We start from the raw sequence: 25030 nt of genomic DNA, 5'->3' as shown, positions 1-25030 counted from the left end.
TCTTAACTCTTTATGGGAAGAAACTCTCAAATTTGGTATTCACCATTGTGGTCAAATCTCTTCATGATGATCATTATTTTGTTGGTTTTGTTTGTTTGTTTGTTTGTTTGAGGCGGAGTCTCACTATGCTGCCCTCGCTGACCTTGAGTGTGAGTATTACAGGCATGCCCGCCATCCCTGGATGTTCCTGAACACATATTCTCTCTCCCTCTGTGTGTGTGTGTGTGTGAGTGTGTGAGAGTGTGTGTGTACATATGAATGCAAACGTGTGGAGGACAAAGCTGAGGTGGCTTCCTCAGCTTCTCTTCAACTTAATTCTCGAATGTTTTTTTTTCTTTATTATTCTTTGACAAGCTCATATGCATATACAATATTTGAGGGTCTTTTAACACCCCTCATTACCTTCTCTCAACCCCTTCATGCTTCTGTTGAGCCCTAACAAGGCCCCTCCCCGACATCTCTGACATCCTGCTCTGCATGTGCTGCGCGTGCTCACTCAGGCTCCTACAGACACGCAGAGACCCCCACATACATGCATGCACACACATGAGCGTGTGTTTGTGCACACACACCCACACACCCACACACCCACACAAATAAGCAGGGCCCAGGAACCGTGCTGTGTCCGCCCGGCTTTCTCTCCCTGCTGGCCGTCTTGGGCTCAGGAGTCTCCTCCGTTCCTCTCCGCTGCAGATGAGAACTGCAAGGACAAGTACTACAACTGCAACGTGGTGGTCCAGGCGCGCCTCTGCGTCTACAACTACTACAAGACGGCCTGCTGCGCCTCCTGCGCCCGAGTGGCCGGCAGACACGCGGGCTTCCTGGGGAGCCAGTAACACCACCCTCCACACGGTGCCCAGGAGCTTAGAAAGCCACAGCAGCCCTTTGAGCATCGCCCCGTCCTCCCTTCCTCGAGACCTGGTGCCTGCTCTCGGCGCCTCCGAAAAACCAAGCGTGCAGCTCTCAGCCCAGCCTCAGGCTTGCTGGGTCCAGGTCAGCAGCTGGGCCACTGACCACGCACAGCCTCCTTCCAGGTGCTGCCGGCCTGCCGCTGTTAGCACCTTTGGAAAGTGGAGAAAGGACAGAACTCCATCCTACCACACCAACAAGCCTCGCTGAGACCTGTGCGCCCCTGTTACCCCAGCCCCGCTGTGCCATTGCCATTCTTAAAGACAACAGACTGTTTCCTGCCTCAGGACAGAGGTAGCGCACAGCAGGGCTTTCATCTTTAGCAGGTACGCACACTCTCAGACAGTAACTCGCTGGAGGCTGCAGCACCCCAGAATGGGCTCAGGGGTCAACACGTGTTCCCACTTTACCAGTAAGGAAACTGAGGCTCAGCTCAGGTAACTGACCTGCTATTTTGTGGCAGGGCTAAGTGCCTACCCCAGATGGCTGAGCACAGCCCTCATCCCACAGCACCGCCAGTGGCCACCCGGCTTCTGTCCAGGGCCTGGGGCTTCCTGTCCAACCAGGAAGCTGAGAAGTTGTGCGTTCTACGAACAGTGGCTGTCCTCTGTCCCTAAGTGCTGCCTCAACTGAGATTTTAGTTCTTTCTGGATGCCTGCACCCCTGGCCCATTTCCCTCAGACAGCCCTGATGATAGCACCCTGTGATGTTTGCTAAGGTCCATCTGACAGAACTGTCGCACAAGACAAGAAAGCCACAAGGAGAGCTGGGCCGTTGCCAGGGATTCTCTGGGGCAGAGCCAACTCCCGAATCCCACAGGCTCTTGCTTCAGTCTCTCTGGGTTCTTCACGATGTACCACCTAGTGGAAAGGCCCGTCTTACCAGCAAGTCTCCAGGTTGCAGTAGGAAGGGTCTTGGGGCCTTGTGGGTTGACTAACGAGGTTCTTGCCTCCCAGCCCTCTCTTCCACTGAGACTCATGACTCTTCCCACAAGACTTTGCCATCAATACAAACTTAAGTGCTGGGAGAAGGGGCTAGGAAGCCCTCCCTCCCCATCGTTGCTGACCCACATTGTTGCCCTGGGCCTGAAGGGACTCGGTATATGGAAAGGCAAGCCGTCTCGAGGTGCGTGGGGAGGCGATGAGGGAGAATGTTCTTTCTTTAAAATTGTAAATGTACAGGAAGTCTCTTCTTTCGGGCCCCGGCACGCTTCTCTCAAAGCAAGCACGTGTCCCCTGCACAGGCTGCCTCCCATTGCCTGCACCAGCCTGCAGTGTGACGATGTTCGGCTGTGGGGATGGGGTCTCCTGTCTGACCCGACGAACTCCGCCAGGATCCCGCTGGCTGTCTTCTGTGAGTAGCTCCCGGCACCCATCTCTGCCTGGGAAGCCAGGCACCACAAATCAGCAGCGGCGCCTGTAGGTGCAGACACAGCCCAGCAGAGGCCGCTCTTGCACTGGCAAGCCACCCTTTGGCAGTTTCTGTCCAGTTCCCACTCTGTCCCTCTCACTGCGCGCCTTGGCTTGTCCCAGCCACTTTTCCCCTCTTTCCTTTTTTCCCTTCATGCAGCGAGTCTCAGACCTTGCTGGACAAACCAGTCATTTGAAGGATCACTTGCGAGGTGTTCGTGTACATGCCAGAGAGTAAGACATGAGCGACCTGTGGGTAAAGTGAGGGTCGGCGTTAGCTCTAGGCAAGGAAAATGTCCTAACGACAAAAGCCACCCAGCAGTAGCTGTCACGGGGCCCAGAGGACTTCCCTGCAGAGAGTGAGCGCTCTGCTCCCTCCAGTTCACACATTCCCAGGGCTGGGGTGTTGGTGGCTTTGTTCGTCCTGTGTCTCAGATGTCACCAGCCGTTCTTAGGAACAATGATCTTCCTGTAGCCGGAGTAGGTCAGAGCAGATGGGTTAGGTCCGAGTCTTCAGGAAAATAAATAAATAGTAATAACCAAAAAAAGAAAGAAAAGAAAAGAAAACACTCCTCTGAGCTCAATGGATTTTTTGGTTTTTTTCGAGGAAAAAGGGACTGTTTCCAGGAGGTCAGTCCCCTTCAGAAGGTGAGAGGCTTCTAGAATGGGCTCAGCTAGCCTCCTTGTTTGGAAGGCCAGTCTGCTGATGTCCTGGCTTCTTTCCATCACTGCATCCCTAGCACAGTATATGCAGGGGAGCCTTGGGGCTCCCAGTGACCACTGGGGATGGCTGCCTGTCCCTACCCATGGTTCCTTATCCGCCATCTCCTCAACCCTCTCCACATTCCCTTCAATTGTGATGTGGAATTGAAATTTCTGTTTCAATATTGATCCCCCTCCCTGCCCCCAGTGTGCCGGATGGCCACATCCCCAGCTCTGAATGAAAAATTAGATAAATTAAAGCTACTGTGTAGCCTTTCTCAACAGAAATCAACAGAGCCCCAAATGAGGAGCATGCGCTATTTCTCACTCATTGGAAAACAAAACTTTCCGCTGCGCAGTCTGCATTGCCGGTGACCGCTCAGGCCAGCTGGGAATATGCTATCTGGCCCTAGAGAGAGCAGCTCCCCTCGTAACCGTGTTCAGACTAGGGAGAAGTCCGGGGAGCTTTGCTCCTCCATCTCAGAGGCTCAGGGACTGAGTTCTCCCAACTGCCGCAGCTGCTCCTTTTAGTACTGTCAGCCCAGGGTTTCTGTGTTCTGCCTTCCCTCCTTGATTTTTGCCTGCATCTTCTGTTTGTTCTCTGAGCATTTACACTCAGCCTTCTCTTCTTTAAAGGCGGCTTTCTAGAGGGCTGGATGAAAGGAGACGCTAGATTAGTTTGTTGTGTGGTACGGAGAAATCTAGATATCGCTAACACTTGCCAAGACAGTCTGCCCACTCCGTTAATAGCTGTCTTAGCATTTCACACAGGAGACAGAGAGTTTTCCTACATAAACATAAGGAGCAAAACAAGGCAAGACTACATTGCAACCGGGTGAGGGAGTCCTGAGCCCTGCAGGCGGAGACCAACAGCTGGTGCTTGCCAGATAAAACATTTTGATGGTAGCCTAGATGTCTTAGAAGAAATAGCCAATGCCCTGAGCTTGGAGAGCCAACAGTAAGGACAAGAGGGGCCTGAAAAGATTTAAAACAAAAACCAAAAAACTGAAGAGAAAAACCTAGATTTCAACAGTTCACCGGGAAGTCCTCCCTTCAGATTAAAATAATAACTATGCAACTGAAAGGTGATAGAAAGGGAAAAATTTCAGCTAAGTTCAAGGTGAGTCAAGAGAGGGGGAGGAAGTGTCAAAATACCAGCAAACCCTGGACCAGTGAGTTAGCTCAGACAGCCAAGTGCTGAGGAGCTGAGTTCGAGTCTCAGAACCCACATGCCAAAAGCTGTATGTGGTGGTACTCAGTGTAATCGCGGCAGAGGCAGAGACATGCCATCCCTGGGCTCACTAGCTGGCCTGCTTGGCAAGTTCCAGGCCAGGGCACAAAACACCTGAAGAACAGTCCCCTGATGTCCACATGCACGCCCATATATGTATGTGTGGATAAGCTGTTCTGCTTCCCCCACGGCCACAGAGAAAACACGGGTGAGGGTCAGGCCACATGTGTATGTAGGAAGACTGCTGCTCGTCTGCAGTGTTCAGATGGGGTTTCCCAGTCCTGATAAAGAGGACAGCGGGACTTCTGAGGTGTGATATCAGCAGGAGTGACACCAATAGAATGCTCTTAGGAGACAGACGGAGAGGCCTCAGCAAACCGGTTGCTCTAACAGAAGAGCAACTTTCTGCAGCTAGAACCTTCCATGGGTGCAGGGAAGCTGGGAATAGTGACCTTCCAGAGAGGTGTCAGCTGAGACGCTACTCTGGGGTGTTGGGTGGGAAGGAACCCGGATCCCTTTCCCGGATCCCTTTCCTGGTAACGTGCTGTTCAAGGCCACCTCCGAGTCCAGGATTCTCCAAGTGGAAAAGCTCTGAACGACTCATTCATCTCATTCCTAACTGCGACCACCTTGTCACCATTTGAAATCCGTTAGTCCCCTCCTGTGAGGCCTCATGAGGCACGTGGCCTCACACGGCAGCCGCTGTCAGCCCGGAAGAGCCATCTCCATGTGCTTCCCAGAGGGGCACACGGACACAGGGCCACTAACCGCCTGCCTGGGGTCACATGAGGAGGCAGCCTTGACCGGCGTGGGCCGCTCCCTCTGGTCTCTTTTGTAAAATCACCTTGCCTTCCTGAGGGAGCCCTTGCTGACAGAGTCACTCGCTGCCCCAAACCACCGTTTGTGCCTGAATCCTCCTTCTGTTGGGATGCCCATCAGGCTGTGGAAAGTGCCCCAAGAGCTCCCAGTCTCTGCCGATGATGAGCCCCTGGCCCCATTCTGTTACACCCACTAACTCCCACCTTCCTGGGCCCCCCAGACCCACCAACCACCTAACAGAAGGATATACTTTGCTGTAACTTATTATTCTCTGTAAATACAAGATGTTTATAGGAAATATGTATTCTGAACTATATCTGCAGAACGGATTGTGACACCCAAATAGTTCTGTTATTTAGAATATATTCATCTTAAAGGGACCTAACTGGTATTTATTTACATATGCCACCCACATTTGCATAAAATTGTTTGCTCGTACTAACCCAGCTTTCTGGCATGTTTCTGCACCACAGTGTCTTAATCTGCATCAGTCCTTACAGTTATTTAGTACAGTGATTGAGCAAACTTTTGAGGGTTTAAGATCAAGTATAACTAGCTTTCCCCCCTGGTATTGTGCCTGACGAAGACTGTCACCTTTCTGTCTTAAATATTATATTTTCTCGTATAACCCACCGTCTCCTCCCACCCAAGCACTTGGAGGGGAAGGGGAGTTGTCTTTCTGGTCCCTCCTCAGTGTGTGGTCTGCTGTTAGCTTCACCAGCCTCCCAGCTCAGGAGCTCCGAGCTCTGGGCAGCTTGGCTTGAGGGAAACACTGGGAGACAGAGCATTCTCAGCTCTGATAATCCCAGGTCTCTGTTGGGGGTTGTAGGGCAGCCCCTCAAGAATGACCTGTGAACCGCAGGAGTAAGAAGCCGCTGAGGACATCTTTTACAGTGTTAAATTAGTGCGGAAGATGAATGGACGATGAATTATAAGAGCAAATGTGGGCTGTTTTCAGCACTCTTTTGTGTACAACTAATTTATTTTTACTGTAAAAATACAATAAACTGGTTAAAATATCTGCTTAGTTAGCATGTTTGTGTTCTTGTTTGTCTTAGTCACTGTTCTATTACTGTGAAGAGACAGATGACCAAGAGGACTCTTATATAAGGAAGTATCTCATTGAGGCTGGCTTACAGTGTCAGAGGCTTAGTCCATTATCACCATGGTGGAAAGCATGGCACCAGAGCAGTCCATGAGAGCTACATCCTGATCTGCAGGCAGAGAGAGAAAGGGAGAGAGGATGAGACTAAGACTGGACTTGCCACAGGCTTTTTAAACCTCAAAGCCACCCCCAGTGACACACTTCTTCAACAAGGCAAACCTACTTTGTGAGGCCACATCTCCTCATCCTTCTCAGAAGAATAGTGCCACGCCCCAGTGACTAAGCGACCAGATGTCTGAGGGGGCCATTGTTATTCAAACTACCACACTGCTCTAGTCACAGCCCTGTGAACATTTCCCGGAGACCTGAGCAAGTGGCTGCTGACCTCAGATAGAGCGCTAAGAAACCAGAAGAACATTCCACTCAAGTCTAACTTGGTGAGCTGACGAAGTTGATACAGAACAGGGGCAACCAAGAGTGACTCTGGTGGGCTGAAGAGATGGCTCAGAGGTTAAGAGCACTCGCTGCTCTTCCAAAGGTCCTGAGTTCAACTCTTAGCAACCACATAGTGGCTCACAACCATCTGTACTGAGATTTGGTGCCCTTTTCTAGTGTGCTGGCCTATATGCAGACAGAACAGTCTACATAATAAAAAAGAGTGACTCTGGCCCCCGGCAGTGGCTGTGTGTGCACACAGGGAAGGGGAGCTTAGTGAACACTTCCCTCTGTGACAGATGTTAGTGGCCCCGATCGTATGCGTCTCTTGGGGATCATCAAAGCCACTGAGTTCACAAGACAGCGTTCCTGTGCATTCCACAAGGGCGGTTTTCCTAGTTTCACTCTGTCGCTATAACAAATACTATGGCCTAAAACAACTCGGGGATGGTATTTGGCTTACACTACCAGGTCACAGTTTCCTCACGGAGAGGAAGTCATGGCAGGAACTAAAGCAGAGAAGTGGACCAATGCTGCTAGCCGGCTGGCTCACTGTCCTGCCCTCAGCTGGTTTCTTATCCGGCTCAGGTGCACCTGTAGGGATGGGGCCGCCCACAGTGGGCTTGCCCTCCCACATCAACCATCAATCTAGGACTCTCACAGACACCACAAGCCAGTCTGATCTGGACACCTTCTAAACAGCAGCCACTGGGAAGCAATGTTTAAATGCCTGAGGCGGTGGGGGACTTTCCCATTCCAACTACTCAACTGTTGCCTCAGACCTCAGACTTGGATACATTTGAGTGAAAGAGGCAGTTTGAGAACACAATACCCAAGCCTCCTCCAGGCGCCCTCATCTCCTGGTTCTGCAGGACATTGCCTTGGCCGTTACAGTCAGAGGAGAAGCATAGAGATAGCAGGTGGGCCACCTCCCAGGACTGCAGTTTTACACGTTTTTGTGACATCTTTAACACTAGAGAAAAGGCCACAGAGAAACCCCAAGTCCTCAGGAGCCGGCTTCACCTTGGTCTCTGTTTTAACAAGATGTTTGGCAAAATCATTTGGCTCATCTTGATTCCTGATAAAGCAAATCAAGGCGGGCACCACTGCCACGCTCCTTGGCTGTAGTCGGGGAGTGCCTCCAGCTCCATTCTGGCTCCATCCGCCCTGCCTAGCGCTTCATCAGAACTCTAGAAACAGAGTTTTGAGTTTTGTCTAAGTGGCTACCTCCTTCCGCTTATATTCATCTTTCTACCTTGAAAACGTTCCTTTGCTCTCTCTCTCTTTTTTTTTTTTTTTTTTTTTACAATTTTAAAGATAATTTTATTGTCACCATTGGATTTTTTTTTACATTTTTTTCTTTATTAATTACATTTTATTTCCTTTGTATCCCCTCTGTGGTTTCCTCCCTCCTCCCATCCCAATCCTTCCCTTCCTCCACCCTCTGTATGCATGCCCCTCCCCAAGTCCACTGATAAGGGAGGTCTTCTTTTCCTTCTTTTTGATCCTAGTCAATTAGGTCTCATCAGGAGCTGATACTCCAACCAAGGACCATGCATGGAGATAACATAAGACCCCTGCACAGATGTAGCCCATGGCAGTTCTGTGTCCAAGTGGGTTCCATTGTAACAGGAACAGGGACTGTCTCTGACATGAACTGATTGGCCTGCTCTTTAATTTCCTCCCCCTGAGGGGGAAGCAGCATTACCAGGCCACAGAGGAAGACAATGCAGCCACTCTTTTCTTATAAAATTCACTCAACATGAAGTTCATCATGGTAATCATGCCAAGTACGCAATGAAGCGGTATCCTCAACATTCCTTGGGCTGTATGTACAGCCATTACCCACAAAGTTCACTATTCTTCACTGTCCAGTCAGGAGTCCATGCCAGACGACAGCAGGCGACCGCCAGTACAGGGAACACATTTTGGAAAGTGAGGCACTGACCGCTTCAGGAGTATGGCTGCTCTTCCAGAAAGCCACGCAAATGGCATCTGTTACCTTACAGAATTTTGTTTTATAAATAGACTAAAGTACTCATGTTTTTGCAATGATTGGGGATCAAACCCAGACCCTTGTCGAAGCTAGGCAAAGGCTGTGTACTACACTAAAGGCCCAGCCCTAAAAGTTCAGAGACTCAACCTCTCGGCTCCCCCATCAGTCAACAAAGGCTTTTGTGCCAGGTGTCCCGGGCTTAGCTTCGTTGTACAGATCATCTCATTTGTGGCCATCTGAGCGGATATGAGGAGACCCTGCCTCTACCAGCTTAGGTTCAGGAGCTCGGCAGTTTGGGTCAGCTTCTCCGGGTTCTCTGGGCCTCTGCCTCATGATTGCGTGACAGCTGTCACATCACCTTCAGGGAAGAATGTTCATGGTAGGTGCTACATTCAAAGAAGTCCATCTGTGTCAGCAGGTGTCCGCTTGGGTTTTGTAGGCAGTGAGCTCTGTGGCCACTCCTACTTGCAGAGGAAGCTGAGAAGACATGATTAGTCCGAACCACTCAGGAGCCATCACTGAGGAAAGTTAGATATACTGTGCAGAGTGGGGGCTCTGTGCATGGTCCTTGTGCCCTCGAATAGCACAAGCCTCAGAACAGGAACAGCAGAGCCTCCCTCCCTCCCTGGGGGACCGACTAGTTCCACTGGCCCTGGCCTCTGCCCTCTCCTTCACTGAGCACAAACTATGTGGTCAGCACCGTGCGGGGCGTTGGAAACATAGGCCCCGAGCTCCTTCAAGAAGGCTGTGTGCCGAGAAGTGCCCGAGGGTCGGGAGACCCCAAAGGAGTCAGCACGCCCGCCTTCCAGCGAGAACAGCCTTGCCACAGACATCGTGGCTCTACATTTTCTCGCAGCTGGGTCAGGTGAGACCACACAGGTGGCCTTCAGTTCGGCTTTGTTTGTGGCACTGGGGCGCCCACACCTGTGAAGAAAACTCTGTGCCGAGCCGCACCCCGGCCTGGCAGGCCTTCTCCCTCCTGCACCAGGCAATGGGAAGCTGCTGTCCCAGCACATCTTCTGCCTGTTATCTGCCTCCCTGTAACGCTCAGAAGGACACTCCTCGCTCTCTGGGTGCTCCCACTCCATTTTGCAGCTGGAGAGCCAGGCTTCCTCCAGATGAGGAGACTGGTTCATGATCACACAGGGCACACCTGCCCAAAACATAGAGTCCAGGTCCGTCTGGCCTCAACGTGTACGTGATCCCTTGGCCCCTGACTGCCTTTTCCAAAGGAAACACACAGATCTCCTGTGCATCGCCCGCTCCCTGAAGGTGTGCCCTGATGGTGGCAAATGCTGCTGGCAGTTGTGGCCTGCTCACTCCGGGATGAACAAGGACCCAGGACAGTGGGTGACACCCTGTTGGGGTATCCGCTATCCTCTCTGTCTCCGTCTGTCTGTCTCCCTCTCGCTGCTAACAGAGAAGATGCTTCTCTGAGCAACCTCTACTTCTCTGTCCCTTGGCATACTTAGAGCCCAAAGCTGGTTTTCTACATCTGACATGGTTTCAAGTCTCAGCAGTTAACAAACAGCCCAACCTTGGGTCCTCCATTTGGGAAGGGCTTGGCTGCAGCAAGAGCCCAGGGCACAAGCCAACCAGTCACCCCCTGCCCAGACGTCTCCAGGCCACACCAGGCTCCCCGGGTCATGCCAGGCTCCTCAACGGGTTCCCTAACAGGATGCCCAGCCTGGACATGGAACCTGTGAGATCTCTCCACTTTTTATCTTTAATGTGGCAATTAGTGACAAGAACTTGCCTCTTAAACTGCTTCCCTTGTGTCCCACAAATTTGGTATGCTGTACTTTCAGTTCCATCCAGTTCTAAAGTTTTTCATGTCAGGACACTTCTGGCTGTGACAGCGCTCTGGGAAAGCCGCGGGCAGTTCTGTGTCCAGAATATTTGCTGGCCCTCAGGCTCAGCTGCTCCCCCTTGCAGGCCACAGGTGCTTGCTCCCAGGTGCTCTGAATCTGCAGCCTCTGCTCTGTCCCAGGGCCTCCTCCGCCATCACCAGAAGTCAGTCTGTCAGCCTTCGCCCTCCCTCCTGTGCTGTCCTAGACTGCAGCCAGCCAAGTCAGAGGCCGTTTCAGACCAGGCTGCGGTTCTCGATCCTGTGCGTTTGTCCACTTGCTAATAGAGTACTCCTCCCCTCGCTGCAGACATCTGTGTGCCTTCAGACCCTCCGGCTCCTGCGAATACGTGTGCCAGCAAGACCCTGCCTGGTGAATTGTCCATGTTTACTCCAGAAGTTTCCCAGTCTGGATTCAGTACCTGTCCTTTCTGCTCATTGCTCCCCAAATCCTAGTAAGCGATCCTTCAGATAGTGACATCTGAAATGTAGAAAAACTAAGATTTAGCCAAAAATCTACCTATGGCCTTTTGACAGGCCAATGTGCCAATCACTGATTTGATTCAACAAACCCAAATCCCTTCCATTCAGCACCCATCTTCTGGCTGCCAATGACACCAGTGAGCAAGTATGTCAGACAAAGCTCAGCTGGCCGTCGCCTCGGTGCTAATATTTCCGCTTTAGGGGAGAACGCCAAACTGGAGACACTGAAAGTTTTGCCATGATCCATCACTAAGGGTTTAAACCTTTGCCTGAAGTTTCCACTAGGTATTGATGAAGTTTCTGTACTTTCGAGTTTCAGTAAATGTGCTAGATTTCAGAGTCTGTGGAGGCAAAGCCACCTTCGTGGGATAAGGCTGCCATCTTGTGGTGCTTCTGGGTATTGCCAGTGGGTCAAATTAAGCGTCCTGTGATGCGGTCAGCCTTTAGACACGTGACCACTGCTTGGCGTGAGTGTCGGAGATCCACCATAGACAAGGGGCTGCCACCTCAGCCCGGGCTCCCCAGCGGCACTGTCTCCTCATTCGAGGAGGGGTGCGAGTGTGAAGACTTGCCAGTTCCCCCTGAAGTGACGCTAACTTCTTCCTGTGAGCCAAAACCACCGGAAGGACCCGTCGGTGGGGACCCAGTTAAGGCAGGAGTGACGGAAGAGAGGGGGAAGCATAAAGAATCGAGTGTGTGTCATGAAAATAAATCATCACCCACACTAACCACGTGGTTCGCTCCTACTTGTAGACACATTTTACAGTAAGTTTTTATGATAAAACATTTCAGTCACAAGCAAAATTGTAGCTAATAGACGATGAGACGCATCATACCCATCGAGTTCAAATGTGGCTGTCTCAGCCTCGCTTTCCTTTCACTCCGTTTGGATATGCTCGGGATCTGTGCATACTGAGCAAGGACCCCTACCGCTGAGGGACACCCTGGTCCTCAGGAATTTAGTTATTTTTAAAAACTCTCCTGCTGGCGAGGTGGCTCAGCGGTGAGGGTGCTTGCCGGCCCTCGAGCCACGAAAACACACACACAGTAACACCAACAATTGAGAGTTTTATGCTGCTTTGTTGAAAGTTTCAGAAGCAAATGTCAGAACTGCAGGACGGGTTTCTAACAGACGCGGCCGTTTTGCTGGACAGAGCCACGAGTCACTGCCACAGCAAACTAGGCCAACGTTCCTTAGTGTTGTTGTTGTTTTGAGACAGGGTTTCTCTGCGTAGCCTTGGCTGTCTTGGATTCACATTGTAGACCAGGCTGGCCTCAAACTCACAGAGATCCATCTGCTTCTGCCTCCTGAGAGTTGAGCTTAAAGACACGTGCAACCACAACAGCCTTTATTTCTGTCTTAAATGTTTTATTTTCCAAATAATCAGACTTCCAAAAGCATTGTTTGGTTTCAGTGTCTATGCAAGAGTCTCACCTTGGAATAAAATAATCAATCACAGCCTAAATTAGAAGTTCCTTTTAAAAATAGACGGTCAGAAATTTCATCTACTGAAGAACTAGAAAAGATCAGTAAAACAACAAGACTAATGTTAATACTCCACTAAACAGACAATAGGTTTAAATTAAATTTAATACCCACCAGCATTCCTTTGGCTTAGTGCGATCTTTGGGTTTGTGACAATTTGTAACTTGCCTTCTCCTTACTATGCACAATCCTTTCAGCACCTTGGAAGCCGGCCATGACTGAATTGTGGCTGGGGCTCAGGGCAGAGGGTGCACCCAGCATGCCCAAGGCCCTGGGTTCAATACTTAGCGCCCCAAAAGAAACCAGGGTCAGGGAAGGAAGACAAGGGCCGTAGTATAGCAAGTGGAACAAGCTAGGATTCTTTGTGTGGGCATTCGTGACAGGAGGCCTCATCTTCTTGGTAGACTCTGACTGTGTCAGAAAGCCTGACAGAAGACGTGAGCGACAGGGACCCAGAAGGGCTGCAGAGATGGCTGCACGGTCAAAGGGCAGGCTGTGCAGGCACTGGGAGCTGAGCCTGCATCCCTAGAAGCCCATGCGAATGCCGGGGGCAGTGTCAGGCGACCTGTGACTCTAGCCACAGAACTGGAGATGGGCTCTCCACAGCCAGCCAGACAGTGAAACTAGCCATGCTGATGAGCTCCAGGTTGGGCTAGAGTGAAAAAGCAATGGAGGATAATTGTTGACATCAGTGTCAGGCCTCCCCGTGCACACGCACGCATGCCATGTGCAGGGAGCACATGTTCTGTGAGGGGCTGGTGAGTCGGGTCTGGGCAGTGTAGGCTGAAAGAAGAGGGGCAGCCGTTCCTACGCAGGACCCTCTGCGCTTTCTGTGGAGAACTGCTTTGAGCGTGTGTGCTTTCCAGAACGCCTCCCGAGGGAGCAGCTCTTTCACCTGCAGGGTTACCGGATGTGCGGGCCACAGTTTAGCAGTTCTCACAAATGGGAAGACACAGCTAAGAAAGACAACCAGGGAACAGCTCATCATCAGAAGTCACAGAGGAAGCGGTGCCGTGTATTGGGTTAGACACTCCCATTTGCACAGCTCTGTGGGGAATTTCCTGTAACCCTTGCAGCTGTCGTGACGGTTTCCAGGGCCTCAAGGTTCGGGCAGCGGAGTGCCGTGCCAAGCCAGCACAGGCCACCCCTCGAGGTCTGTGGCCGTCCTCACCCTCGAGTGTGCTTTCCTGCACGTTCGCGCACACACAGCTTTTGGCATTTCCTCGGCTTCCCCTTGACGCCCCAGAAACTCTACGAAAGCTGGCATGGAAGGCCAGAGGTTCCCCGGAAGAGACTCCTTCACTCTTCCTGTATGCTACCTGTACGCTACCAGGCCCGTGGCTACCTGTGACCGGGCACGGTAGTCCACGGTGCTGAGTCCAGCTCTCGGAGGCTGCGGCTCGGGCTGCACTGACCCTGTCAAGGCCCTGTCTCAAAACAGCAAACACAGTTTTTAAAGTATTCCCATACTGTACTCTTCCTCACCCCTGTTGAGATAGTCCCAGCCCAGGCCTGGCCCAGGGCCCAGCAATGCCCTGGTTTATACCCTGGTTAGAGTCAGCAGGCTACCTGCACCTCATTTCTCCATAAGTGCTCATGAGTACTTCTTTAGGTAACATGGTCTCCCCCTGACTCACTGTTTCCAAAGACAGAAAACACTTTCTTCAGTTCTGATTTTAGCTGTAATACACATTCATCAGGAAACATTAAAAAACAGGAGCTTTTTACTGCCGCTGAGAACTTCTGCCATGAGGAATCTAGAACGTTCTAGGGAAGGCAGCTCAGTGAGCAAGGTGTGGCTGTGCAAGCATGAGGACGTGAGTTCAAATCCGTGGCAATCACGTAAAAGTAGAGCATGGGTGTATGTGCCTGGACTCCCAGCGTTGGGGACAGCGGCAGGCAGATATCAGGGGGCTCTTCCTGAGCCAGCCTCACTGCACTGGGGCACTGCTATGAGAAGTGTCTCAAGGAATCAAGGGGAAGCGAGATACCTCTGTCCTCCAGCATATGCCCATGAACACACACCACACACGTACACACATACATGCATGCAGAGACACTCATACATAAATATACATACACAGTCACACACTCGTATTCACACCACATATTCACACACAGGCACACACACTCTTCTGCTAGGAAGCAGAGGAGCCTCCCCTCCAGAGGGCCTGGCAGGAGGGAGGGGTTGACCCAGGTGTGATCACTTCCGGTCACCTCAGGCGGAAGAAGAACGAGATTCCCTGCAGCTGGAGCCCAGGATAGGGCCTTCTAGGTCTACTCAGTTCTTTAGAACGCTCAAGGGCAAAGACTCCCCTCTGAAGGCCTGGGCGGCTGAGCAGAGGAATATCAGGTCACTTCTGAATGTTATCTCCAGAGCAGAATAAGGAGCCTTTGTCAGGAAACTGCTGGCGCCTGCCTTTCTGAGCTGTGGCCTGACGCTGCCATGCTTCAGAAAGAAGCCATTGACTCAGCTAGGCCAAGGAGGCCAGCATGCTGTGGCCTTTGCCGTCTGAGGCCTGGGAAGTGGAGCTGGAAAAGTTTGGTGTGGCTTTGGAGCTGCGACAGCAGCAGGTGCTCCCGCCTCCGTGAGTGGAGACCCCCCCCTCAACCGTAGCTCTTCAAGGAGAGTGAGGCCACCTGGGAGTGTGGCTCGGTGGGCAGAGTGCTCGCGTGGCCAGCACCATTCCTTTCTCAGAACACACAGACCAGGTGTCCAGGTTCATCCTTGAAGTCCCAGCTCTAAGGAGGCAGAGGCAGGGGGATCACAAGCTCAAGGCTGACCTCAGAGCAGCTGTGGCCACTTACACAAGACAGGCCCTTCTCCTCCCTACGGAATAGTGGCTACCGGTGGATTCTGAGGGAGGGCAGCCACTGCCTACCACTGAGGAGTCCTCCAGACCATAGTTCAAACTGACACAGACATTTCATACATTGCATAGTTAAACTCACTGGGTCTCAAAACAAAACAAAACCCTACAAAGTCAAAATGTGATGTTTGTTGCTGGTTTGTTTGAAGGGAGGTTGTGGGGAGGAAGAGGAGGGATAGTGTGGGTGGGAGGGGCTTCGGAGAGATGCAATGATCAGAGCACACCTTATACACGTATGAAATGGTAAAAAAAAAAAAGTGTTTGTTTTATCATTTAAGTTCAAGGTCATTCTCAGCTGCACAGTGACTTTGAGGCTAGCCTAGAGTACAGGAGATCCTGCCAAGTAAATGGCCCTGGGAGGAGACCTGTTCCGGGGACCCCGTGCTGGCTAGATTTCGTCCTGCACTTGCTGGAGTGACAGCAGTCACCAACCTCACTGGCAGCAGCCATCATCCCAGCCTGGCAGGGGCTGCCCCCTCCATCAGGCAGAGCCCTGGCAGGTCAGGCCTCAGGCTTGAGCCCTGGAGAGCCAGTTCTGAGGATTTCCAGCCCGGGCTGGAGGAGGTCAGCGCTGCAGCTTGCATCATGGACAGCTTCCGGCCCAGGCCTTGGGGAGTCAGAGGAAGTTGCTGACCTGTCCCCTAGAGGAATAATTGCATTAGTAAGGTGGCCTCTGGTGCTTCATCAGCAGTTTCCAGGCTTTGTGTAGAGTAATCCTTTGGCGTCTGCCCCAGCAGCTGGCGGTCAGAAGCTGGGGGACACCTCCCCCGGCAGGCTTGCCTAACCCCTGCGTGGTCTATCTCCTGTCACCTAACCATCTTGTGTTCACTCTCACCAGCACAGGGCTCAATCCTGGGGAGCCCAACATGCCAAAGAAAAGAATGTTAGGAGGATATACACCCAGGGCCAGACCTGCTGTCTAATGAATGCTTTCTGATCAGATGCTAAGCCGAACTCTCCCCCATTCCTGGAATCCTCCATCTGGACAGAGAGGGAGCAGACCTGGACAGGCTCCAACGTTAAGGACACGCCTGGCCCTGGACAAGATCTAGCCGTAGAGAATGGGTGGGTTGAGAGGACACTGAGCAGGCCTTGAAGGATAGGCAGGGATGAAGCAGGGGAGCAGGGACACCCCTTTCCCACTTCACCTGTTTGCTCTGCCTACAGGGTGCTCCTCGGGGCCTGACCAGAGGCAGTGCGCCATGGGGAAGGCATCGTGTCTGTCCTGTGGCCAGATTCTCCCAGCACCTGCTTAGAACACACACCTGGTAGGTCAGGGTCTTTGGGCTGTTTGCCACAAAGCCTCCCTGAGGTGCTGCCGGCCACCCAGGACTGTCTCCCTTCCTCGGTCCTTTTTCTATACTGTCAGCCCCAAATGAGGCCCAAGCCCACCTGGGAAAGAAAAGAACTCCCTTCCCTGCTGGCCTCACCCTCTCTCTGCTCTCTTCCCTACTAACCCCTTACAGAATGTCTCCCATCCCCCATAACCCCTCCACCCCAGGACACACACCTGCTTATCAATGAGGAAACAGAAGTGCCCATGCTCAGAAAATAAAATGACAGGATCGGTGCCGGCCAGGAGCTGTCCTTTGGCCCGTTGGTCCTGTCTTCAGCCAGCCTGTCCTCCTGGCACACACTTACCCAGATGTCTCCCCAGAGACTTCGGGGTGGGTCTGCGATGACCTACCCCTCCTCCATCCTGACTGCTCTACTATTCCCTAGCTTGAGGCAGATTATCTCCCCCTCTGGGCCTCACTGACTCAGTCTCCCACCTGTGAGTTGAGCTCATGGTGGGAAGCTTCTCTGTAGGATCACTGTGAGGTGTGAGTGTGTGCCTGGTGTTTGTGTGAGGGGTCTTGGAACCCTTCCCCAGAGATCTTTGTCTTTGACTCCTCCTCCATATCTTCCATGCCCATGGGTCTTATGTCTCCCTCTGTGCTGGCTCAGCCTGACCCATTCTGCCCCTGTACATGATTGCACCCCTAAGTCCCCAGGCCCCTCTAAGGTGTCTGTGCAGGTCAGCTGGAGATGAGTGGAATGTGGGGTGAGGTATTGGGTGAGGACAGACACTGGGGAGAGCCTGGCATGGGGCTGTCTCGGAAGCCATGACTGTCTTCCAGATTGCCCCGGGGAGGATGGAAGACTTGCTAGGGTGACTTGGACGTGTGAAGCTGATGACATGTTTAGAGTACAAGCCTGTGTCCTTGGCTTGGATGCTAAGTGGAGCTTCAGGGCCTTGTCCATGAAGGGTCCTGAGGGCCTTCTGGGTAGGAGTGAGGACAGAGAGGGCAGGCAAGAGCCTTGCAGCCTTGGCTGATCATCCTGCAAAGCCTCTGAGCTGACTTTCCAAATCCCCAATAGTGCTTCCCTGTCACAGAGAGGGTTAACCCCACTTAAGAGGCCACACCCAACCTTCTGTCCCCTCAACTCCTTGATCCTAATAGATGCCCCCAGGCCTGCCCCACCCCACCCTGGGAGGGAAGGCCAGCTGAGGATGGGAATCCCCTGCCCCCAGACCAACATGCCATCTCCTGACCCTCTTGGGCAAAATCAGCAAGGGGCAGAGTAGCAGGGACAGGAAAGGATGTTTACCTGGTGATGTTCCAATTTTTTTAGTTTGTACCAGGCACCAAAACATGTTCTGGGAATTACCTAACTTCAACTGCCCAACCATACCGTAAGACAAGCATTTGTGTCACCCCAGAGGAGAAAACTGAGGTTCACAGAGGCCGAGTCACCAGCTGGGGGCTGCGTGGCCCACGACAGAGTGGGGACAGACGTGGAGGTGGAGCAATCCTTGCCACTCTTCCTGTGGGGGCCCAGGTACTGGAAGGACCGGACTCCCATTCATAAGTTGTGACCCACCTCATGGTGCCATGGGAAAATGTTCTCCCCTCCCCAGCAGGCCTAACTCCCTCCACTGGACCTGATCACAGACATCTGGTGATGCAAGTCTTCCAGGGTCCCCAAATTGTGCTTTATCAAGAGACTAGAGTGAGAGCCACCAGGAGGGAGGGTGCGTTTCCCAGGATCCAAAATGGCCAAGCCCCCAGGCAGGGACGGCTGCAGGTACAGTGCTACCTACACAGGCATCCGGGCCTCAAATATACGGCAAACAGCAGAGACTTAAAGTCCTTGGGGCTGTGGGATGAACAGCACCACCGATAAGATTTGTCACTAGATAGCAGGCATCTGAGACACACAGGCTCAGCCAGACTCCGTGCTCCCGTGCGCTCTGTGTAAGGACAGCAGAGGATGGACAGGCCCCAGGGTGTTAGGCTGCGCGGAGGAGTCAGTGTGAAGACAGCAGGACTGAGCCGCTCCCAGGAGGCACCTGGGTAAGGCCGCAGGTGTGGCCAGCTGATCCCCTGCAGAGACAGTAAAGATTAAGAGGATCAGACCCTGTATCCAGAGCGGTGCTGGGAGAAGGCTGGATCCAGAGCCCAGGTGCCGAGAACGCTCCAGAGGAGGAAAAGCCAACTCACTCGGGAAGGGAAGCAGAGGAGAGACAGGCACAGACAGACCGACAGACAGAGGCAGAGACAGAGGCATAGGCAACCCGTAGCAGGCTGCTCCAGGGACCAGCAGCGTCCAATGAGCTCCACAGTGGCTGCCTCGGCTGTGCCGGTGTCTGTGACGGCCTCCAAGAAGGAGTCTCCGGGCAGATGGGGCCTGGGAGAGGATCCCACAGGTATGATTTTCCTGGAGGTGAGGTCTGGGCCCTTGGGGAAGAGAGTACAAGCAGTGGGTTAAGGGGGGCTGGGAAAGGAGCTTCAGCCATGAAGCCCAAGCCTGCCAATAACCCCAGCATCCTAGAAACTTAAAGGCCAGCAGAGCAGACAGCCAAGTGGAGCTGCAGAGGGGGGAGATGGGTGCTCCTGAGACACAGAGAGATCCTGTGACTTCTCGGGAAAGCCTGAAGCCACCCACGGGGAAGGAGTGGGGCTGGGAACGTGGAAGCAGCATGGATGTCTTGCTGGAGACAGACTATGGCTGGAGCAGAAGAGGGGAGGGGCGGGGGCAGGGGCAGGGTGTCAGAGGAGGGGAGGGGAGGGGCGGGGCAGGGTGTCAGAGCGGGGAAGCTGCTTTTTCAGGTGGGAACCCATGGACCCGGGAAAGGACGGCTGGGGACGCGCACCGCCTCATTCCTCCTGCCTCCCCCCAGGTGTGGGCTCCTCGCTGCAGTGCCGCGTGTGTGGGGACAGCAGCAGTGGGAAACACTACGGCATCTACGCCTGCAACGGCTGCAGCGGCTTCTTCAAGAGGAGCGTGCGGCGGAGGCTCATCTACAGGTTCGCCCCTGCTCCAGCCTCTCGAGGGTGGAGGTGGTTTGGGGAAGCGGAAGATGAGAGCGGGGCAGAACTGTCCCCTCGAGGCCTAGGGCCTGGGCACGGCACTGGCCCTCAGCAGCTCCCTGCCCTCTGCAGATGCCAAGTGGGGGCGGGGATGTGCCCCGTGGATAAGGCCCACCGCAACCAGTGCCAGGCCTGCCGGCTGAAGAAGTGCTTACAAGCAGGCATGAACCAAGATGGTAAGTGGTGGGCACAGTGCGGTGGGAAAGGCCGAGGAGCAGATGGATCACTGGCGGGCGGGATCCTGAATCTCCGCCCCTCCAAGCTGTGCAGAATGAGCGCCAACCCCGAAGCGTGGCCCAGGTCCACTTGGACGGGATGGAAGCGGGCAGCGATCCCCGGCCAGAGCCCGTGGTGGCCTCCCCTGCCCTGGCAGGGCCGAGTCCCCGGGCCCCCACGTCCGCATCTGCAGCCAGAGCCGTGGGCCACCACTTTATGGCCAGCCTCATCACCGCAGAGACCTGTGCTAAGCTGGAGCCGGAGGATGGTAGGCGGACAGCAGTGGGTGTGGCTCCCTACACCCCGCTTCCACAGAGCAGGCACTAAGGTCGAAACCTCCTCCTTCAACAGCTGAAGAGAATATTGATGTCACCAGCAACGACCCCGAGTTCCCCACATCCCCCTGCAGTCTGGATGGCATCCACGAGACATCAGCTCGCCTGCTCTTCATGGCCGTCAAATGGGCCAAAAACTTGCCTGTGTTTTCCAACCTGCCCTTCCGGGACCAGGTACCCAACACAGCCTGCCTGCTGGGGCTGGGCCAGGCAGTCAGCAGTCACTGGTCCGCCAGCTCGGGGGAAACATATCGGTGAGGGCTGGAGGCTTACACAGCTCAGATGGTGACCCCGGGCACTTGTGTCTCTGTGCTGGGGATGGTCAGGACAGTGGCAGGGGCCATCCGTAAGTCCCTGAGGAAAGATGCTAGCCAGAGATGCATGGAGCCTGGGATGCAAAGTGGGACCTGTGGCTCTCTGGGCCCATTGTCTTTCATCTTTGCAAACTGGCCTTGTAGCCATGCTGTGAGAGGCAGCCACCTGCATGCCCTGAGCCACGATGTGGCTGACTGCCGGTTCTTTAGAGCACAGGCTCCCGTGACTTCAGGGCTGAGTGTCACCTCAGCCTCTCCACATCTGGAAAAGCGCCCTGAGCTTCTGATGGGCAGGCAGAGATCTTACAGTGACCCAGGAGAGAGTGCTTTGCCAGAGGTGCTGAGCCCTCAGGGAGGCTGTGTGCTTGGAGGGAAGAGCTTAGAAGCATTAGCCAGTCTCTTGAACTCACTCAACGTGACACTCTTGAGCTCATCTTGCGGCTGCACAGCGTCTCCAGGCTCTAGGCTTATCCTGAACGACCCAGCCACAGCTCTGGATAGAATCCATGAAGAGGCTGGAAATCTAGGTAGCTGAGCCAGAGCCTGTGCAGGCAGAGGTCAGGAGAAGGCTCCAGATGCCTGGAGCAGGGATTCCGTACCTGGAGAAGGTGACAGGCTGGGAGCACTGGAGCTCTGCAGCTGGAGTCCTCTCTGCTCACAGGTCATCTTGCTGGAAGAGGCATGGAATGAACTTTTCCTCCTTGGGGCTATCCAGTGGTCCCTGCCTCTGGACAGCTGCCCCCTGCTGGCACCCCCAGAGGCCTCTGGAGGCTCTCAGAGCAGGCTGGCCTTGGCCAGCGCAGAGATGCGCTTCCTGCAGGAAACCATATCCCGGTTCCGTGCGCTGGCGGTGGACCCCACAGAGTTTGCCTGCATGAAGGCCCTGGTCCTCTTCAAACCCGGTACTGAGCCTTGGTTCTAGCCTTCCAGGAACACGGTTGAGAATTTAATGGGGGGTAGGGGGACAGTTTCTGGAGACTTCCCTCAGCTGAGATCCTCAAACCCACCTGGGAGAGAGGGACAGTCTTTATTTCTGAGGGGGGGAGCAGAGAAAAGAGATGTGGCCTGACAAAATACTTTGGGGGTGTGGGGTGAGGCTGACTTCTGGAAGAGCTCACTGGTACTGTTTCTCCTCAGAGACACGAGGCCTGAAGGACCCTGAGCATGTGGAGGCCTTGCAGGACCAGTCCCAGGTGATGCTAAGCCAGCACAGCAAGGCTCGACACCCCAGCCAGCCCGTTAGGTGACCGCGATGGCCCGCTTGCCCCTCCCCTCCCCACTTCCCTCCTTCCTCCTTCCTACACTGTCTCCGGGCTTCCCTGCTTAGACAGGATAAAGGGCTCAGTCAGCCACAGCTTGCCAACATCTCTCGTGGATCAGGCACAGTGCCAGGTCCCAGGAGGGGACCAAGAGACAAGCTTTCTGGGATGTTCAGCATAGCAACCACATGAAAGACAAGAGTCGTCTTGGTCAGGTGTGGAGTGACCTGTGTCTCAACGGGCAGCAAATGCTAGGCTTTAAATTTTTACTTTTTGGACTGGGGGGTGGTGGCACACACCTCCAATCCCAACACTCAGGAGGCAGAGGCAGATGAATCTCTTTGACTTGGGCCAGCCTGGTCACAGAGCAAATTCTAGGACAGCCAGGGCTACACAAAGAAACCCTGACTCAAAAAAAAAAAGTAAGTAGTCAGGAGTCCAATATGGAAGGTTCAAAAGATTCTTGCTGGTAGGAAGGTGGGAAATGGAGCTGGAGAGTTACCCTGAATCCAGTTCAACTAGAGATCAGAATGCCCACCAAAGGTGGGAGAGGTGGAGGGGACCGCTTGAGAGTCTGGGAGCAGAGCGAGCGGAGCGAAGGGCCGGTGCTAAGGCTGGCAGAGCATCACAAGGGTCATCGCGGACGCTCGGAACCGGTGTCTTCCCAGAGCACTTCCGGGGCTGCCCTCAGAGGCACCTCGGCCCGTTGATTATGTATCGTGTTTCGGAACTATTGGGGAAGACTCCCTATGTGGGGGCAGGGGAAGCTGACCCAGCCCGACTCTGCCAAGCTCGAGGACCCAAGTTTGGATCCGCAATGAAAGGTAGGCGTGGTGCAGGCGCCTGTCACCCCAGCACTGAGTTAAGGGGAGACAGGTGGATCCCAGGGCTCATCGCCGGCCTTGCTGAACTGATGAGCTCCAGGCTCAGCTGAGAGGCCTTGTTTTCAAAAAATAGGAAGGGCAGGGGGGAATGGGTCAGTGGGTAAGAGTGTTTGTGTGCAAGCGTGAGGACGTGGGTTCAAATCCCCAGCACTCTTGAAAAAGTGAAAACTCCTGGTACGGCAGGTTGAATAAATAAAAACAGCGTCAGGCAGCAGAGACAGGGCCATCCTGGCAGCTCTCTGTCTAGCTGAAGTAACAAGGTTCACGTTCAGAGAGAAACTTTGTCTTAGGGGAATACGGCAGGTATGTGCAGGGTGCCTGTGTCTTTTCCTGGCCTGTGTGTGTGTCTGTACACCAGAACACATGTGTTCACATATGTGGTGCATGTACACACACACACACACAATTGAAATAAGGTGGGTAGTGATTGAAGAGGACAACCTCTGGCCTCCACACGCAAACGGCCCTCTTCCTTCTGCAGTTTACTACTTCCTCCGGGCGGGAGTGTCACTGCAGCAGGCTTCCGGTCTGGTCGGCGTGTTTTAGCCCAGCCTACGAAGAGACACTGAAACAAGGTCCCCCGTAAACACCCCCTTGTATGGTTTGGATGGTTGCTCTGGTATACTATTCGGAGGCTAAGTTTCATGTCATCCACGCTGTGCAGCTGGGGGTCCGTTTAAGCTTGAACTCGAGTGACAGGTATGTGCAGCCACACGTGGTCTGCATGCTGGGGACGGAGCCCGGGACCCCATGTCTGCCGGGCGAGGACTCTACCGAATGGGCTACATGCTCAGTCTCTGTTGTTTGTGTTTTAATTTTATTTGTTAAAGTCTAGCTGTGACTCCAGGTGTGTGCGTGAGTTCTCAGGTGCTGCTCACAAGAGAAAGGAAGCTTTATGCGGGAAGCCGCTTGTGGCCGAGAGTGAAGGGCGGAGCTCCTTCAGGTGCAGCCAGCAGCTGCCTCCGTGGTGGGGGCACTGGCCCAGCCGCCGGCCTTCTGCCCGGGGTCACCGGGTTCGGATTTTTTCTCTTTTGCACCGGGGACCCCTGCGTTAGCAGATGGTTCCTACTTGAAACTGGGATGGACTTTTTGTGGGAGGTATGTCTCAGCTTGCCCACATCTCCCTTGACTTCAGAATGTTTTTAGTTATGGTTACCGTCATCTTAGGTGTCCCACAAACAGGAGTCATTCTTCTGTGTAAAGCTGCTGTGACTTAGCTCTCATATTCATGTGCCCAGTGAACACGAGCGTGATTGCTGCAGCGGCCCACGGGCTGGGAGCCTCCTCACAGTGCGGAGCTGAAGCGCAGACTCCTGGACCCCGCAGGAGGTGGCAGCCGCCTGCAGTCTCCGGGGAGACCGACCCAGGGGTCCCTGGGCGAGTTAGCTGGGGGCGGGGAGATTCAGGAAGACACTTGACCTCAGTTTCCACCCAAACACATGAGCATCTGCACACACACAGGCCGTCAGACATGCAGGCACACAGAAACACCAACACATGCAATTATAACCTTGACATACAATAAGCAGGACTATTGACAGTGCCTTCCGCCCGCCCTCCAGGTTCGGAAAGCTGCTCCTCCTGCTCCCGTCGCTCAGGGGCCTCACGGCCGAGCGCATCGAGCTCCTCTTCTTCCGGAAGACCATAGGGAACACGCCCATGGAGAAGCTCCTGTGTGACATGTTCAAAACCTAGGGGTGGCAAGTGCCCGCAGCCCGGGCGGCGCTTCAGCACACGCTTCCCGCCTCTCCTTAGCCAGGCCACCCGCAGGCATTCGTACCTGGCACAGGTTTCTCCCAAAGTCCATGACTGGAATATTCGTGCCGTCTTCCTCATAACACCCCTAACTCTGTTTGGACAGTAGAGCGCACGGGTGTGTTACAGTCATAGGAAAAACAGCTGTGGTGGGGAAAACCAAACAGGGTCCACGTGACAACATGGAGCCAGTTCATAAGCTGAACAAGAGCCAGCCATGGCTGACATTTACACCGTGGTCAAGACCAGGGCCAGGGCGGGGAAGGACAGAAGTGGGAATGAGAAGAGAAAATGAGAAAAACCAATCCAGATGAGGCTGGTAGCGATAAAGCCAGGAGTCACCCTGGGGTGGGAGAGGGAGAAGGCCCTCGCTAGAAAAGCCCTTTACTGTGATCTGGAGGAGACGCTGATAGTCATTAAACAATGAGCACTTAAAAGCCATACGCTTTGCTGTATTTTCTTTGACCTTAGTTAAAATAAAACCAGAAAACTGCATCGGGGCTCTCTATTTGAGGACGCGGAGACCTGAGTACAAGCTGTTGCCAGTCAGAGTCCAGGCGCCACGAATTCAGGCCCTGGGCAGTTTCCCACAGGATCCTACCAACGCCCCCTCCTCCCTTC

At 53.6% G+C, this 25030-nt stretch overlaps 2 protein-coding genes across 3 annotated transcripts in view; both read left to right on the top strand.

Moving 5' to 3' along the window:
- The window catches only part of Thsd4 (thrombospondin type 1 domain containing 4), a 516099-nt gene extending 510008 nt beyond the window's left edge, over positions 1-6091 (top strand). For both annotated transcript variants that reach the window (XM_060375409.1, XM_021641541.2), the window contains one exon: positions 694-6091. In XM_060375409.1, the coding sequence (XP_060231392.1) occupies positions 694-836 (143 nt within the window). In that variant the 3' untranslated portion in view covers positions 837-6091. The remainder of the gene's footprint in view (positions 1-693) is intronic.
- A 12520-nt stretch (positions 6092-18611) lies between these two features.
- Nr2e3 (nuclear receptor subfamily 2 group E member 3) lies at positions 18612-24899 on the top strand. The gene is made up of 8 exons (XM_021641542.2): positions 18612-18982; positions 19457-19583; positions 19719-19822; positions 19909-20130; positions 20214-20371; positions 21173-21413; positions 21649-21754; positions 24217-24899. Exons 1-8 carry the CDS (start codon positions 18886-18888, stop codon positions 24347-24349), a joined length of 1188 nt encoding a protein of 395 aa, XP_021497217.2. The 5' UTR covers positions 18612-18885; the 3' UTR covers positions 24350-24899.
- Positions 24900-25030: the final 131 nt, after the last annotated feature.

This window comes from Meriones unguiculatus, chromosome 1 (genome assembly GCF_030254825.1).
Source record: "Meriones unguiculatus strain TT.TT164.6M chromosome 1, Bangor_MerUng_6.1, whole genome shotgun sequence".
Lineage (NCBI taxonomy): Eukaryota > Metazoa > Chordata > Mammalia > Rodentia > Muridae > Meriones > Meriones unguiculatus.
The sequence above is the reverse complement of the archived record's forward strand: the minus strand, read 5'-3'. Positions and strand labels throughout refer to the sequence as shown.